Here is an 18407-nt window from a genome sequence, read left to right as displayed (position 1 = left end):
ATTCAAAGTTTTCTAACGAAAATTCGAATAAATGTACAAACCATTTACTAAATGAAAAAGTTATTTTCCATTTATTAAAAAAATTAAATACTATTTTAACTTATCCATTTAAAATTTCAAATACTATTCTAGAAATTTATCTGTTTAAGAAATTTGAGAGATACCAAAGAATAAGATACAGAAGTACTTTAAATCTTGATTCATGTGCAGTTGTTTAAACCCAACCCCACCTCCAAAATAAACTTTTTGATATACACAATTTAACTTCCTCACATTATCAAACTGCGAAAAGAACTTTAACTTTTTTTTTTTGCCATAACTACTGTTTTATTAAAGGTTAAATATACTAATAAAACGTATCACACGAGATTATTTTTTTTAATATCGTTAAGGAACTGTTCTATATTTCAAAAGTTTAAAGAATAAACAACACAAAAGTGAAATTTCAGAGCCGTGAAAAACAATTTACATAATATAAATTACCATGACACCAATACAATGTTGTCCATAAAGTAGGTAACATTATATTCTTGATCACTACATTGAATTGAATTCACACACGCCTTGTTCATAAAGAAGCTCATGACCCCAAAAAATCTTTACCTTATGTTTTAGGGTATAATTAAGAATATGTTCTTGGAAAACCAAGATCGATTGATTTATTTATTTATCATCATTCAACTTACAAGGAAGCAAAATATTATAAGCTAAATTTACTTTGCTATTACATATCCAAGGGCCTTTGAGAAAATTACATTTTCATAGACGTGCCTTTGATCTTGGAGTAGCAGAAGCAGGTGCACTCTGTAAGCAATGTAGAAACACAAACACTCAATCTTGTTCTTCACAATGAGTCACGCTTGCAATTTTAGTACTTAGTATATAAATTACTCAAACTTGTTTCAAATTATACTCAGAAATGAAATGTTTTAAATTTATTTGCTTATATCATTTCAAAAATAAAAAATGTTTGGGAGACAATAGAAAACCAACCCATAGCAATCCAAAGTTATTTTATTTTGCGTTCCTTAATTACTGCTGAAATAATTGGTTAATATTAGATATAATAAGTGTGTAATTATAGATGTTACATGCATGAAATTATGAATATTAAATTAAATAAAGTAACTATTGATTATTGTCTCTCTATCATTGCTGTATCATTTAGAAGCGAAAATTAAAGTAAACATATTAAGTTTACTATAAGGAAAATACTTATTTGCATCAGTTACAGTTTCAAAAATTTCTTGGTTTTTCAACTTTAGGTATCCAAATATCCTAAGGTAACTATGTCAATTTAACATATTTTTTTGTCTCATGTACAAAGGAAATTGACAATACTAAGTTCCATGAAATTCAAATAGATAATAACAGATATAGAGTCTTACCAAAGGAATGCCCTGAATTGCCCTTTCCTCCAGATACCTTGATGGCTTATAGAAGTTACCATATAATTCTGACCATTTCTTTAGGCTGTTATATACATGCTTCGCCCCAACCAAGTCCGCCCAGAAAACAACGCCACCCCTGTCGCGAAAGTGATGGAAATGAGATACAAAATTAAAAGAATGTTACTGATACATCATCAAAGCTGATCATAAAACATGCTGGACTAGATAAGTACAAAAGGGGCAGTAACATAAATGATGGTTATTTAAGAGTTCAAATAATTTATAAATTATTACATGGAAGCAAATGGTTTTGCAATGCTTCTTTTATAAATTCCTTTTCTTAGCTTTAGTCCCTTCAATATTTTAGAAGAGGAAAGAAAAAGGAAAGGGTAAACCCACCTGTAATTTGGGAAGCTCATCCCAAGAACACAAGCAATGTCAAGGTCTGATGCTCGAATAACTATTCCTTCATCTAATACACGGCATGCCTCGTTCACTATTGGAAAGAGGATCATCTCTACAATCTCTTGGTCAGTAATAGATATAGGCTGCAAAAGGAATAAATGCTATCAGCTTCACTACACAAGCTAATGCCGACGAGCAAATTCAAGAAGATATAGATTCAATCTAGTGAGAGAGGAAGCTTATGATCAAACAATCACTTGCAATACAAAATTTTCAAAAGAAAAGCACCTTTCCACCAGGCATAATATTGGCAAGTCTTCTCGACTCTTCAACAATTGGTAGTATTGAAAGATCGGGTTTTGGCTTGCTACCCTTTTCATAAATGTAGTATCCTTTCCCATTGTTTTTGCCTGAAAGGACACAAGTGATCAAGGAAAGAATGTGTTATGTAAACAAATGAAAATTGAAGTATGTCCTCAGCACAAAGAAAGCTTAATTTAACTGAAAAATAAGTATTACCATTTCTCCCACTTTTGATCATAAGATCAAGCAGTGGAGATTTATATGTGCGACCACGAAATGAACCGTCAAATTCTTTGGAAACGGCTACAGCTACTCCATAGCCAGCCAAGTCCTGAAGCCTGCGGGCGAAGGAAAGATTAACTCCGTCAAACAGACCACAGAATTTACACGGTGGCACACATACTAACAAAACAAAACCATGTAAATTTTATCTATGCCACTCTTTTAGATTACTTGAGAATTCAAAAGGTGTTCCAAAAATACTAGTTTCTATAGCATGTTTTTTAACTGGCAAACTAATCTTTTTCTGTGTTGGAAGTACGACAGTTTAGGTTACAGAGTCGATAAATATCTAACACTTCGGTGAACATATATAATGGAAATAAATAAACCCAAGAAAAGAGTATTACTGGAAAGGACCCATGGGAAGGCCGAAACTGCTTATCAATCTATCGATCCTGAAGATATCCACACCCAGATTGACCAATAAATGGGCACCTTGTGAATATGGGAAAAATGTTCTGTTCACTGCAAAGCCAGTGCAGTTGCCCACGACAACCGGAGACTTATTTATGATTTTACCAACAGTAATAAGATCAAGAATAACTTGAGCTGAAGTTTTCTTGGTCCGTACAATCTCCAACAGAGGCATAATATGAGCAGGACTGTACATCAAGAAATGGAATCAGAAAGCAAATACCATATACACATGTGCTCAAAGTCCAAACAATTTTTAATAACATGAATGCCATTTCAATATCTAAGCCTGATTACACTAACCGGCAATTCATTAAAGCAGAAATATGGCAATAGAGATAATTAAATATGCAAAAATAACTATAAAACCGATGAACATGCATTCCAGTGGAAATAACATATTCGGAAATAACAGTCATAAACTCAACTGGAATTGTTCTCAGAATTCAGAAACCAATTTATACTATGGCTCAATTAAATTCTCTTTAAATGAAATAACAGCTTAAGATTTAGCATCCTGGCAAGTCAAATTTCTTTGAACTATATGAGTGAATAAGTAATCTCTGTTCATTCACATCAATTCCATAAATGAGTAGTGATTAAGAGTCCTAATTCATCTCCCTAATTTTCCTCCTAATACTTAAATAAGTAAAAATTCAAATATATGTTATTTTTTGAAAACATCAAAAAGATACAAAAATTCAAACTAACTTTATTTAGAAATTAGGTGGATGAGTTAGGACTCGTAATCATTTTTAAATGAGGTTATTATTACCTGAAAAAATGAGCCCCCACAATGCGATCTTCAGATCTAGTCTTAGCACCAATGACGTTAAGATCAATAGTCGAAGTGTTTGTTGCCAAGATGCAATGAGGAGGGCATATCTTCTCAAGATCACTAAATATAGTTTGTTTAAGATTAACATTTTCAATTACAGCCTGCAGGGAGGAAAAATTAACACTAATTACATCCAGCAATATCAAATAACACATCATAAATACCTGAAAGAAGTTAGAACTGTTAGATTAATTGCCTATAATGAAAACATTTCACCAACTTCCATCGAGAATCAAACATTCAAAAATACTGAAGAAAGTTAACTACTTTCCAAGTAAAGTGAAAAAAACTTTAGGGCAGGCAACCAACCTCAATGACCATGTCCACATCTTTAAATTCTGAGTAATCAAGAACACCTTTAAGCAGCAACAATGCTCCATCGGCCTTATTTTTTGCCAACTTTCCCCTTGTTACTAAGCCTCGAACATTACCTGCCATACAAAATAAAACAAAATTACATTAAAAAGTCGTTATAAAATAAATTTCTTGCATTGTAAGTTTCGACGGTAACAATTTGAACTAAGCTAAGTAAGGTCTTCATCTCCTCAAAGGCTCCAAGAACTAGATATATGATGAATGAATAATAATCACCTTCAACCGTTTTTATCCCCTTCTCAAGATATTGAGAATTGACTTCCTTGAGTATAACATGAATGTTGCTTAGAATGAGAGCGGTAGCAATTCCAGAACCCATTAAACCTCCCCCAATAACGGCAACCTTTTTCAAATTTCTCGGCTTAAGCCCAATATCAGATACACCAGGCACCTGCATCAAAACAGTTCTTGTCAGCAAACAGTTTTCTGTATTTCAGCAAGAGAAATCCACATTAAAAACAACCACTTCAAATGTTTGTTACCCGTTACTAATGGAATTTGTCATCAAATACAGTGACAACCACTCAAACATACAGTGGAACCATAGAAATGATATTTTTTTTCATGCACACTCAATGAAAACAAAAGAAAAGGCTCCTCCACAGCACAAAATTATGGGCCAGAATTAGCTAGACCACTTTTAATCTTCCCAAACACATTAAATTAGAAGACAAAAAAAACGTTAAAATAAAATAGTTGATAATTGTAGGACAATAGAAAAATGAACTAAGATTATCTTCCAAACAAAAAATTAGCATAGCTTCAACTTCCACACATTCACACGTGGTACAGCCCTCAGCCACTCATGCTATGTTTTGCTCAAAAGCAAAATGCTATCTAAGTTCTAATCTATGTTGACCAAAATATATTTCCAAACACAAGCAGCAAGAGTTGAATACTTGAACAGGAAACAAAGGACTAAAATTCAACTATGCTACTCATCGATCCTCGTACCTTTGATATTGCACGCTGAGCAAAGAAGACATGAATTAATCCTTTTGCGGTGTCTGATAGGACTAGTTGCTTGAATACTTCTGCTTCCTGCAATGAATGTTCTATGAATTAGCTTATATGTGAACTGAGTAACCTTAATCACAATTTCACACAATCGATAGCAAGATACTTGTGAATGCTAACCATGATGAACCTAACAGAGAAGAAGATAGATCTACGTTGAACTCAAAAGCAATACTACATGAAACTCAGTGAATAATAATACATGCTGGACTTAACAATGAAAATGCATCTATTTCCGTCTGAACAACAAAAATCACAGAAGGATAAGTACCCTTAGAACTCCACTATAGCCTCCATGGACAATTCCATGCTCAATCACATCTAAGCATGCTTGCTGCTGAGGCAAATGCGGTGCAGTCTTCTTGACATGTTGTCTGGCAGTTTTCAACACCTCACGTGCTTCAGACAAGGAACCAATTTTATCGGTCCTATGAAGTGTTCGAATCCAAGGCTTACGCCTCTCTCCAATCTCAAGTGCCCACTGTCGGGAAACCCTGAGTAACTCCTCAGGAGACACAATTTCATCGATAAGTCCTAGTTTCTTCCCTTCTTCTGACTTTATTGGCTTCGATTTCTGTAAGAAAGAAATATTGAATACAACTTATACACAAACATTTTGAAATGAATATAAGAAATAACAGATACATGACAAGTTCAGGCAAAAAAGGCAAGGTTTTCAATTTTCTGTAGCAGTTTATTCTATTAATTTTCTTTTCAAAAGACTTATAACTACGTCTCATCCATTGACAAGCAAATAATATGGAACCTCAAACAATTTAAAATGAATGGTCAACATCGTACCAGCATCATGTCAATAGCTTTAGGAAGCCCAACAAGCCTGGGAAGACGTTGTGTGCCTTACGAAATCAACAATGTCTTGTTAACATTTCAGTTAGCACAACTAAATGAAGGTAGGTTCAAGAATCCTAATTGAGACTACAGAACACACATAAATTCAAATGCTTGATTACCTCCAAATCCTGGAATGATTCCAAGTGTCAGCTCTGGCAGTCCCAGTTGACTTGCTGGAGCAGCAATGCGGGCGTGGCATCCCTACAACATATCAAGATGTCACACTTCACACAATAATTAAGACGCATCGACAATAATGCCTGTCTAAATGCAAACAGCATGCTTCTCATTCTCAAGTCCAAAGACTAACCAGCGCAAGCTCTAAGCCACCTCCAAGAGCGAGCCCTTGTACTGCCGCAACAACAGGCTTCTTCGAATCTACGGTGATCAAGAAAGCTAATTAATAATATTGCAATGATCACACTTACATAAAATAAAAATCGAAGCAGTTTCTACTTTCAGTTGGGCATAAAGATATGTTACAACCTTCAATTAAGTTGACCAACAGTTCCACAGAGACATCGGGGAGAATTGAAGCATCACCTATTAAGAAAAAAAAGCAGAAAACTCAGTGCCTTAGCTTTAATTTTTAATTTTGTATCTAAGTTCATCAGTATAATCATAACTCACCAGTTTGGTGAACCTTCTGCATAACACTGATGTCAAACCCACCAGAAAATCTTCCACCTTTGCCTGATCATAACATGAACAAAAAATCAAAACACTTTGCAAATGTCTTAGTTATTACAATCAAATGATCACACTGCTGCATGAAGCAAAGCAACTACCAAGAAAAAATCTCTAATAATAAATTTAAAAAAAAAAAAAAGAAGAATTACCAGTCAAAACTACAGCTTTGACATCATTCCTTTTAGCTACCTCCTGAAATCTCTCTTTCAATCCCATAATGACTGATTGAAACAGAACATGAACAGAAGAAAAAAACATCACACATCACATAAAATTCAAAATGAAATACATAAATAAGTAACAGTAACAATGATTATTGAAGTAGCTAGCATACTTGGAATAGCCAAGGCATTAACCGGAGGGTTGCACATGGTGATGATAGCAACCCCATCATTTCCAACCTCAAAATCAACCTTCACGGAAGAACCCATCTCTCACAGCAACAAAACAATCGCCAAGTTTCTTCCTTTCTTGAATAAAAATTATACAAAATCAGATCTTTTGGGAGTAGAAATAAACTGAGTACAGTGGGTTTCAGATAAAGAAGTCCAATTCCCACGACTATAGCGAGCCAATATATATTGTAATGGACTAATGGCCTTTATGGGAGTTGTGGAATGTGGACCTAAGCACCTAACATATATAATTAAGCTTTATTGAAAATTAATAATTATAACTATAACTAATAATTAATAAAGTTGGGAACACATCTTGGCTAGAATGGTTGTTTGTATTCTTTTCCCTAGGTTTTCGCCAATCTGACATGGATCAAAATTTTGTTTAACAATTTATGACTAGTGAATAAATTATTGCATATATTAAATTAGATTTAAATTATCAAAATATAATAATTATTTCGTTTTATAATTCTATTTCTTCTAGTTTTTATATTAAAATAATTATTATTTTAACTATTTTGATATATTAAAAAATTATATATTTATATGTAAAATGGATTTAATATTAATCTTTTAATGTATTTAAAAATTAAAACGAGGAATATTTTAAAATGAATAAAATATGTTTTGACTTTTAATGATAATAATAAAATAGTTGTTAGATTGTTTGATTAGAGTAGAAATAATACCTGTAAAGACACTATAAAATTCGAGTCGAATAAATTTAAGAGTTTTATGTGAGTGAAATGAATAATGTATTTGAAAGGTTTCTGTCTCTCTTTTATATAATGGATGGTAAATATCTTATTTTATCTTATCTGACTAAGAAAAAAAAATATTTAAATTCAAATATTAGACTAGAATATTAGAAATTATTAATCCGCTTAGATTGTGTGGGTGATCCAACTCCGAATGTCCAAGTTTGTCGACTATTTCGAAGAGGAACTGGGAGCCGGATCGAGAACATAAATAAATTTTAAGGATAATATATACCTAAGTTTTATTGAATTTTTATGAGTACTCTCTAGTAAAATTAAAGAATATATATTCTTCACCTTATGTTTTACTTTTTTTTTTAAGAAAATAATAAATTAAAAAAGATTTAGGAAGAACTTGCATTTATTGTGTTTTTAGTTTTTACTTTATTAGTTTACTATTTTTATTGGAAAGGAAAAGGAACCTCAACTTCGGAGAAAATAACTTGAATTTGTTAATGGAGACTTGGGGTATGAAAGTGAAACCTTGACAGCGTTGACTCACCAACCTTCCACGTTGTGTTTCACACTTCCACCACGCATCCGCGTGTGAGAACTGAGAATACATAAGTTAATCACATGGAGGCATGACCACAGTAAGACGCTGAAACGTGAAATATGATTGACTAGATCTTATTAGTCATTATACATGAGTCGTCGAGAGTTATGACTATTTCTCTAAACATGCATTTTGTTACCGTTGAATAGTCCCTAACTACACTTCTTAACCTATAGAAAGCCGCACTTAATTAAGGAAATTAGTTTTTCATATGTTTATATAATTTTATAAAATAATAAAAATTTTAAAATATTAGTTTTCAACTTTAAAAAATTACTATTGCGTTGAACGTCAAATAATCATCAAATTATAATAAGATAAATAAATTTTATTAATTAATCTCAATCAGATCAACTCCAATATTTATATTTATTCATCAAATCAAATCATTTTAAAATTAGTAAATTAAGTTAAATAAAGATTTTATCACTTAAAATAAAATTAAAACTAAAATAGCTTTATAATAAAAAAGCGTTTTAAGGCTCTATTCGAATATAAAATAACAAAGAGATTACTTTAATAAAGATACTAAAAATATCTTTTTTTAAATGATATTTATATGTGTTAGGTTATTATTAGACATTTTTATTAAATCGGTTAATAATTTATTTTTTAATAAATCAGAACAAAATCGGTTTATTATATCAACAATAATAAACCCAATTGTCTGCATTATAATTATTAGATCCGATTTGATCCGATCGAATTATACAATCTACATCGAATATCTTTAAATTTTTTGATAAAATAACAAATATATCTCTGAGTTTTTGTTTTGTAGACATTTAAATTCCTAAAAATTTAAAAATATAATTGGATCCCTAAAAAAAATTAGGTTTATTATTATTATTATACAAAAATAGGTTTTATTCAAATTTGTTAAAAAAATTAAAAATAACCGATTCATTAATACGTCCAATAATACATTAATGCAGCATGTAAACGTCTTTATCGAAGCATTCCCAAATAACAAAAACGAGAGGCATCAGCAAAAAAGAAAAAAAAGATTCATAGTTTGTTCTACTATTCCCACAGGTCAATTTTCAAGCTCATGTCTTTTGTATCTTAATAATTGTTCTTTTTCCTTTCCATTCATCAAAATGGTTCAACCAATAAACAAATCGGTAGAAGGCAGAAGCCACCAACTTTTTTTAAGGGTTTTCTTCCGTTTTAGTGTTTTTTTTTTAATCTTTGTCTCATTGTTTGAGTAGTTGCCTGAAACATGTGAGCCAAATTCTCAATTGTGTTTGAATTTTCGTGATCCCTTATTCTTTAAGAATCAAAATTTGTTTTAATGTAAAATTTAAACATGAATTGCTTATGTTTGATTTGAATCCGTTATGCTTATGTATGCAAAATTTGAATTGCTTATGTATGGTTTATGCTTTTTAAATATGATCAATACAATTTCAGAAAAAAAAAAAAAACAAAAAAGGCTTTTAATTATTAGTACGTAACTTTTTTAAAAAATAAAGTATTTGTTTAGGCGTTATTGAATCGATAATGTTAGAAATAAGAGAGTAATCTGAAATAGCGTATTATTTAAATTGAGGAAAAGTACAATATACAAAGGGTATATATAGCTATTAGTAGAATCAAAGTAAGAAAAGCATAAAATCCTACAATTAATATACATACGCTATATAAATATGAATGATATTAATTGATCTAATTTGATTCTAATTATTTTCTTAACATCCCCCATCAAATTCAAGTGGGAGCTAAAGATACCATCTTAAGTTTGGATAACAGAGTCCGGAAACGAGTCAGATGATGAGCCTTGCTGAAGATATCAGCAGTCTGATCTAGTATTCCAACAGCTATGAGACGAACAGCATCAATAAGGATACGTTGCCGAACAAATTGACAATCAATCTCAATATGTTTGGTGCGTTCATGAAACACATCATTATGGGCAATCTGAATAGCACTGCGGTTGACACAAAAAACATCAGTTGGGGATGACTGAGGAGCACTCAAGTCTTCGAGAAGCCAACAAATCGAGATAACTTCAGCAGTGATGTCAGCGAGAGCATAATATTCAGCTTCTGTGCTTGATCGAGCAGTAAATGTTTGCTTCTTAGCTCGCCAAGAAATGAGAGAGTCGCCAAGAAATAAACAATAACCAGTAGTGGAATGACGATCAGTGGGATCATCAGCCCAATCAGCATCTGAGTACGCCTGAAGGGATAAAGATGAATGGGCAGGAAAATAAAGGCCATAGAATAAGGTGCCTTTGATGTAGCGAAGAATGCGAAGAACTTCCGTATAGTGAGTAGTACGAGGAGCTGACAAGAACTGGCTAAGAACATGAACCGGATAGGCGATGTCTAGTCTAGGGATGTCAATGGAGCGGGGCGGGGCGGGGGATGCCTCCCTGCTCCCCGTCTCTGCCCCCAGAATTAATCTCCATCCCCGCCCCGATCCCCGCCATGGGGGATAATTGTCCCCATCCCCGTTTCCTACGTTCCCCATATTCTTCGCGGGTCTCATTCCCCATCTCCTTATATTTAATATTCATATGAAAATTATAGTAAAAAATATTAAAAAAAATAAAAAAACAGACTACAAAATACTGTTACAAACACACAAACATATCTTATCCAAGATTATAAGTCCAGAAATAAAACATAGCAAATCATAGTCCATAAAATAAAATCTTAAAATACAACTTCCATTCTAAAAAAAAAAAAACAATAAAAATAAAGTCTTTAGCATCAAGTATTCTTTCATTGTCAGCATACAACTTCCAACAAACATCTCCATGTTTTCTGTTAAAATAACACAAACATAAATATGTTAACATACATCATAAACAAGAATTTTTCACATCAAATAAAAATTAACAAAATTATAATACATGCAAAATTAAATTAACAAAATCAGAATACATGCAGAATTAAATTAACAAAATCAGTACAAGCAAAAATAAATTAACAAAATCAGTACAAGCAAACTCAAATTAACAAGATCAGTAAACAAACTCAGTAATCAGTATTATTAACAAAATTTCAAACCAAGCAAAATAAGTATAGAAAACCAGAAATCGACTCAGAATCACAAAATCAGAGAATCAGAGAATTTGAACTAAGCAAAACAAGAAAATTTGAACCCAACAACCCAGAACCACATAATAAGAGTTTTCAACTCAAATTGAATCACAGAATCAACTCAAAACAAGTAAAATAAGTACATGCAAAAAATCAGAAATTAACAAAACTCTAAACAAATCTAGCAACTCAGAATCACAGAAATTATAATTAACAAAATCAAATCCTAACTATTTCATAATTATAAACCCTATATGTTTAATTTCTTCAGATACATAGAAGGAGAAAAAATCAAACCTGAAGTCAAGTTGATGGGAAGGAGAAAGAGGAATGGAAGAGGGGGCAACCGGTGGCTGTTGCAGCGTTAGCATCGACGCTCTCCAATAGACGACGAGCAGTGAAGAGATGGTGGAGCAGTGGGATGAGACGTGGCGAGTAGCGAAGAGATGGAAACAAATACGCAGACGCAGGAGTGGAGAGGGGAAGGACACCGTGCCTAAAGAGAGAGAACGACATGGTGAAGCTGTCAGGGTGACAACGCAGGAGTGGCCGGTGGCAAATGGCGACCGACGAGGGCGTATGGTGCTGTGAAAGTTTTGCAGTTTGAACAAAGTGGATAGTGGAGAGAGTTGGGGCTTGGGAATAGAGAGTAGATGGCGCAGCAACAAAGTGAGAAGGGAAGACATTGAATAATAGGGTTAGGGTTTTTTAATGGGTGAAATTACTAAAAAACCCCTATGTTAGAAATAAAGTAAGGGTACTTAAGTAAGTTCAAAAATTCGGAGAATTATCAGGGATGGGGCGGGGATCCCTGCTCGGGTCCCCGCGCCAGTCTCGAGAGAATTTTGCTCCTCATCCCCATCCCCACAGAAAAAATTTTCCACCATCGGGGCCCTATTCGGGGAGGTCCCCGCAGGATCCCCACCTCCTGGAAATTTTTGACACCCCTAGTCTGGTTGGGTGACAGTTAAGTAGACGAGTCCTCCAACTAGCTGTCGATAAATAGTAGGGTTATCCAAAACAGTGCCATCCATAGGAGTAAATCGAACATTAGGCTTAAGAGGAGTAGACTCAGTGCGACTATCTGTAATTCCGGCTTGAGCAAGAAGATCTGAAGCATATTTAGCTTGAGAGAGATAGATGCTATCATCGGTGGATATGACTTCTAGACCGAGAAAATAGCTGAGACAACCAAGATCTTTCATCTCAAAAGTACGCTGAAGGACGCCTTGAGATGAGAGATACCATCAACATCATATCTAGTAATGATCTTGTCATCAACATACAGAAGTAGAAGAACAACTCCACGTTTGCTTTTATGAATGAAGAGAGTATTCTCATAAGGACTACAAGTGAAACTAAGATTACACTAAAAAAAAATTAATGAAACCAAGTATTCTCTTAACAGATAAAATCTTTTGTTTTAATGAAAAAATATCCTTTTTTATTTTTTTAGTGTGTTTGATAAATTTCTAATAGTAAAAGTAAAAGCATTAAAAAAAGATCTTTTTTACATTTTTTTTTTAAAAGATCTTTTTTCCTAAAAAAAAAAAGGATATTTTTCATATAATAAATGAACAAAAAAAATAATTTTATCTTATTTTACCCAAACATAATTGATAGATTAAAAGACCTTTTTACATGAGATATCCAAACATAAAATCACTTTTACTTTTATAAAAGATCTTTTAAAAAAATATCACTTAAAAAAGATCTTTTTCGAGAATAGTGCCCAAACAGACCAAAAAATAAGCAGAAAAGATTTTTGTGAGTAACGTCTTCCACAATTAAAATTTTATAATTGGTTCCCAATCATCTAAATAATTGTCTAACTGTTCTGAAGAAATTACCAGAAATAGTGGTTTTGGCCCAAACGTGAGGTACAAACTTTTTCTGAGGCAGCATCTGACTTCTTCTGAGACAGCATCCGACTTGTCCTGAGGTCCAACTTGTTTTGAGGTGAGTTCCTCGTGAGGAGGGGGTAGTAACTGCAAGAGACTCGAATGCTTAAGTTAGGCAGTTAGCAAGGGCTTTAAACAAATTTTTAGTATATTTATAGTAGAAAGATAATCACCTTTTTTGAGTAGTTCCACTTTTATTGGCTTTGAAATTTGTTGAGATTTATCTTTTAAGAGAGATAGAGATAGTAGTAGTCTAAGAAATATTTGAAAAGGCAGTTACTTATGTAAATAAGTAGAATTAAACCTTCTTGTCGCGTTCGACTCCTTAGGAGGTCGGATGAGTGGAATAAGCTACCCTTGTTGGGCATTTATCTTTAATAGACCTGGCTATGCTATAGATTAGGCCGCTAGGATATAAACACTAACCAACTTCTTATTTAAATGATTAAGGACTAAAATTCAATTATTATATTATTCTACAAAAATTTAATTATTATATTATTTTACAACAGATAATATTTTAGTATTAAAAATATTGATATGATATGTTCTGATATCAGTATGCTTATCTTTCTCTTTTAAACTTATTTTAAAAAAATATTTTTTTATAATTATCTAAAATTAGCCTTTAATTATAATTATTATACTAATTGTCAATCATTTTAATATCAATCATCAATCATTATAATAAATTTTTAATCAAACATAATTAGACATAAATATGATTGAAATTGTTAATAATTTTGTTAATATCCACTCTAATGCACGTGTGTATAATATAGTATCAAATTGATATTGATATCAATAATTAATTTCTATAATTAATTTTATGCTACTAAAAGTTATATATAGTGACTATGGTTCATCGAACAAGTTTTTCTCTGGTTGTCCATCCTTAGAGAAGTTGTTCCTAAGGTTGCGTTTGTTTATAAAGACAGGACATTGAAACAGGAATACAAAAATATAAAATTATGTTTGACAGATGAGACATAAATAGAAATATTGTATTTAGAAACATTAAATTAGTGTATTTTGTGTCCATTCTAACGGGAAAAACATTAAGACACTAATGAGAAACACAATTTGTTTTTTATTTTTTCTTTCATTATTCTTATTAATTTTTTATAATTATACTTTGTATTATTATATTTTTCTTCTTAAAATTTTTAAATAAAAATAAATTAAACTTTCATAATTTATTTTAATTTATTACTAAATAAAATATAAAAATACTCATTTTTGTGTCTTATCTTCAGTGCTTTGTCTTATTCTCATAATCAAATGCAACCTAATGGATTGTTGCTTGGGAGAATATGAAAGTTGTAAATATTTCATGCCCATTTTTGCAGGAAATTGTCATAAGGGAGTCGAGAGAAGACTACCGCCGCAGTCATGATCTTATAGTTGTTGCCTGGTTGGGGATGACAATATGGAAAGACGATACAAGTGCGAGTTATTGATCAATGGGACTAACTTGAAGACATTTTTATTTGAGGGTGTGTGCACGAATGAATATTTCTTATATGGATCACCCTCAGTGATTGAAGCATCTATTAATACTTCGGATAAACTTATACGTGGCCATTTTTTGTTCATAATTGTCGCACAAATATGAATATATGTGTAGCGCCTTTCAATTTCTGATAGTTTTGTTCAGGTTTGATCTCAAAACAATCAAAATTTTTAATTCCATAAAATAATCTCTATGCAGTGATTAAATTCTAAATTTATCACTCTGCAGTTCTGTATAAAGTTATTGGGTACATCTTCGTTTCCTCAGTTGGCTGAGCTTTGTCTGATCTCATCGGAGCCACCATATCCCAAAAAGTTTTGTAATGGAGCATGAGAAAGATTTAGAGCTAACACTTTCATTAAAATTTAGTCTGTATTTAACCATAAAAAAAATGTAATTTCACATTATTAGATGTACTTTTATACCATTAAAAATACTAATGATTACAAAATGTGCTGACTCTTTAGTACTCCTGATTTAGCATTCCTGACCATATTACAAAAATCACCACTTCTACAAGTCCTTAACCTTAAAGAAGTAATTTCCCAGTTCCCTCTGAGATCAGAAATTTTCTTTTTTACTACATTATATGTTTTTTTTATATAGTTTTTCTGTGTTTAACTATGCAGGTATTTGTGCCTCAACTTGAAGATTCTTCATTGGATTCGATATGTACTTGCTTTAGGACACACTTGAAGACCATAAAGATATTATTTTTTTGGGTCTGATCATGAGCTACGTGCAATAAAAAAATTGTTGCAATTAGCGCCGTGTTGGATAAATTTTAGGAAAAGTCTAAGAGACCAGCAACTTTTGTGTTTTCTGGCCAACACTTAACCATTAAAAGAAAAGTGAGTGATTTCTTACCATTAGATATAATCTCACACCATTAAAAACACTATTAATGGCCAATTGATGGTTACAAAATATTAAAGTTGCTGCTCCTTAGCATTGCTCTAAATTTTATATTCGTTACTATCCTTGTGAATTCCATCACGGACTAGAGAATTTAAAGTTTTTGAGACAAATGATCGAAGGTTTTCCTCGAGGTTCTAAGCATTGTTAGATAGTTTTTGAAGATTTTTAAGTGAAATTGAAATGCAAGTTGATATCTGTAGTTCGATTGAATAATTGTCAATCATTCAAAGTGCCTAGTTTTATTATATAGTGCATCCGAATGGAATATGGATCTATTTATGCATTGAAATGATACATGTATGAAGACAATGGTGTATTTTTCTCTTTTGACATTAAAAACTAGGGGTGAGCACGGGTCAGTTTGGTTCGAATTTATGGTAAAATTAGAACTGAATCGATCAAAATGTAATTGGTTTGGTTTGGTTCGGATTTACATTTTTTTTATATATGTACCCGAACCAAACCAAACCGATTAAGAACGGATTGGTTCGGTTCGAGTAATTGGGTACCCGATGACATTGAAATTCATAAAAAAAAAAAACAAAATTTTTATTTTAAAAATTCAACCAGTACAATAAATATGTAACATTAATAGAAATAATCCAAACATATTAAACACTAAATACATTAAAAACTAAACTCATTAAAATCCAAACATATTAATAATGAAAAATCATTGTCTAATGAAAAAATCATATGTATTTTTTTATTTTTTTTATTTAATTAATATATGATCGGGTTCGCGGATTGGTTCAGGTTCCGCACCCCCAAAACCGATACCCGAACCAATCACTAACAAAAGCCATTGATTTGGTTCGGGTTGGATCCGATTACCCGTTGGTTTCAGAACCAATTTAATTGGTTTGATTTAGAATCGGACGGGTAATCGGGTACCCTCTACCCGTGCTCACCCTATTAAAAACTTGTATTAAGGAAAGAGAAATGTTTGCTACTTTTAATATACGCAAAATAATATATTATTTTATGTAATGCAATATTATATTAAGGAAGGAATGAACATTTTGTGAATTTTTATTTAGAATTTAACTAACATATTTTTAAATTTTATTTTTTTAATAAATACAAAATAAATTTATTAAAAATTTATAATTGTATTTTTAATAAAATAATTTTTAATTTATAACTTTAACATGTATTTTTAGACACAAATTAACTAAACTCATTTATTTAAAATATTTTTATATTAATCCTAAATTTTCCTCTATCAATTAGTAATACATTCCTTTTTTTTTATTTGTTGGGATTTCTTTGTTTGGTCTATTCACCAAGATAACCAGGTGAGTTTACAAAAAGAATAAAAGTCATTCTTTTTCTAAATAAATATTATTAGAAAGTCCAAAACCTACGTGCAAGCCATATACTGCCTATCCAATCATTAAAATCAGATGACTATCACACTTTTCTATAAATTGGTTGAACTCAATTAACCAAAAATTAACTATTAGATTCAGAATAAATAATTTGTTGCAAAATGTAAAACCTATAAAAGTGTAGAAGAAAAACTAATAAATTTATTCAAGCAGTTTGATTTTTTTAGTCGAAACTAATTAAAAACAAATAAAATATAAATATATCATTTTATTATGTTCGATTGAACTTTAATCGAATCTGTATTAACCATTTGAATATTTAAATTTTTAATTTTATTAATTTTATTTTTAAAAGTTTACCTACTATAGAATTGAATTACAAGGGTATGTTTAATAGGTATTATTGAGTACATATTATGTTTAACAACACTTAAGAATGATTTTTTAAAGAAAGTGCATGGTTGAAAAAAAAATACAATATCACAGTAACTTTATTTCAAATAAAAAAATGATTGAAACAAATATTTTAGTTTTTCTTTTGTACTTCTATTACTAAATAAAACAATTTGTATATAGATTTTATTCAGTTTTTTAATACTAACAAACTAAAGTATAGATTTGCATAATCAAAGGTGGCAGAGGTAGTTGAGTGTGAGCGGTGAAGCTTGATATTAATCCATGAGAAAATGTCTGCATCGCTTAACATTTGAAAATTATAAGCTCCCAATTACATTTGAACTCATCTCTTCTATTTTCCTTCCGTAATGGTGTGCATGACTTTTTGTTACTGTGACTTACAATCTTCATGATCATATAGGATCAATGAGAAAATGTTCTTTTTGATAAAATCAAATTAAATATTCATCTTGCATACATAGTTATTAGCAAATTTTCAATGGACTCCTCTTTATCGCATCCACATCAAAGTACAAAAATAACTTGAGAATACACAAGTGGAAGTTTGAATAATGGGCAATTATCTAATTTGTTTTTATTAATACTTCAGATATTCAAAATTGATTCGTGTGATATAATTTATTATTTTCTAAACACCAAAAATCCTATTTTTTAAAATATAAAATATAATTGACTATTTTAAAATATTAGAATATAATATAAGTTAATTTATCAAATCAATTTCAACTATCATGAATATTAAAATTAATTTACATACTCTTTTTATATTCTATTTAAGTACATCTTACATTTAAATTTGTATATTTATTAATCAATTATTTTTTCTCGTAAAAGAAAGGAGTCTTTCTTTATAAATTCATGTACTAAATCTCTTTGTTTTGATATTAATATTGTGAATTATTTTGCATGTGATGACATTAAAGGAAGCCAATTCATCGCGGTTGATATAAAATATTACATCACATTTATTGCCCATTCTGAATGCACAAAATTTTAGA

At 31.2% G+C, this 18407-nt stretch overlaps 1 protein-coding gene across 1 annotated transcript; it reads right to left on the bottom strand.

The window, feature by feature from the left end:
• Nucleotides 1–443: 443 nt before the first annotated feature.
• LOC112751218 (peroxisomal fatty acid beta-oxidation multifunctional protein AIM1) lies at nucleotides 444–7326 on the bottom strand. The gene is made up of 18 exons (XM_025800285.2): nucleotides 6902–7326; nucleotides 6717–6788; nucleotides 6508–6570; nucleotides 6364–6420; nucleotides 6188–6255; nucleotides 5997–6078; nucleotides 5827–5882; nucleotides 5297–5599; nucleotides 4963–5049; nucleotides 4225–4399; nucleotides 3943–4064; nucleotides 3571–3734; nucleotides 2729–2983; nucleotides 2316–2437; nucleotides 2085–2206; nucleotides 1791–1939; nucleotides 1389–1527; nucleotides 444–804 (listed from the first exon to the last, which is right to left on the bottom strand). The coding sequence occupies exons 1-18, from the start codon at nucleotides 6996–6998 to the stop codon at nucleotides 760–762; spliced, it is 2178 nt and encodes a 725-aa protein (XP_025656070.1). The 5' UTR covers nucleotides 6999–7326; the 3' UTR covers nucleotides 444–759.
• Between the last annotated feature and the right edge of the window lie 11081 nt (nucleotides 7327–18407).

The sequence above is a fragment of the Arachis hypogaea genome, chromosome 15 (assembly GCF_003086295.3).
Source record: "Arachis hypogaea cultivar Tifrunner chromosome 15, arahy.Tifrunner.gnm2.J5K5, whole genome shotgun sequence".
NCBI lineage: Eukaryota > Viridiplantae > Streptophyta > Magnoliopsida > Fabales > Fabaceae > Arachis > Arachis hypogaea.
This window is presented reverse-complemented; position numbering and strand designations above follow the sequence as displayed.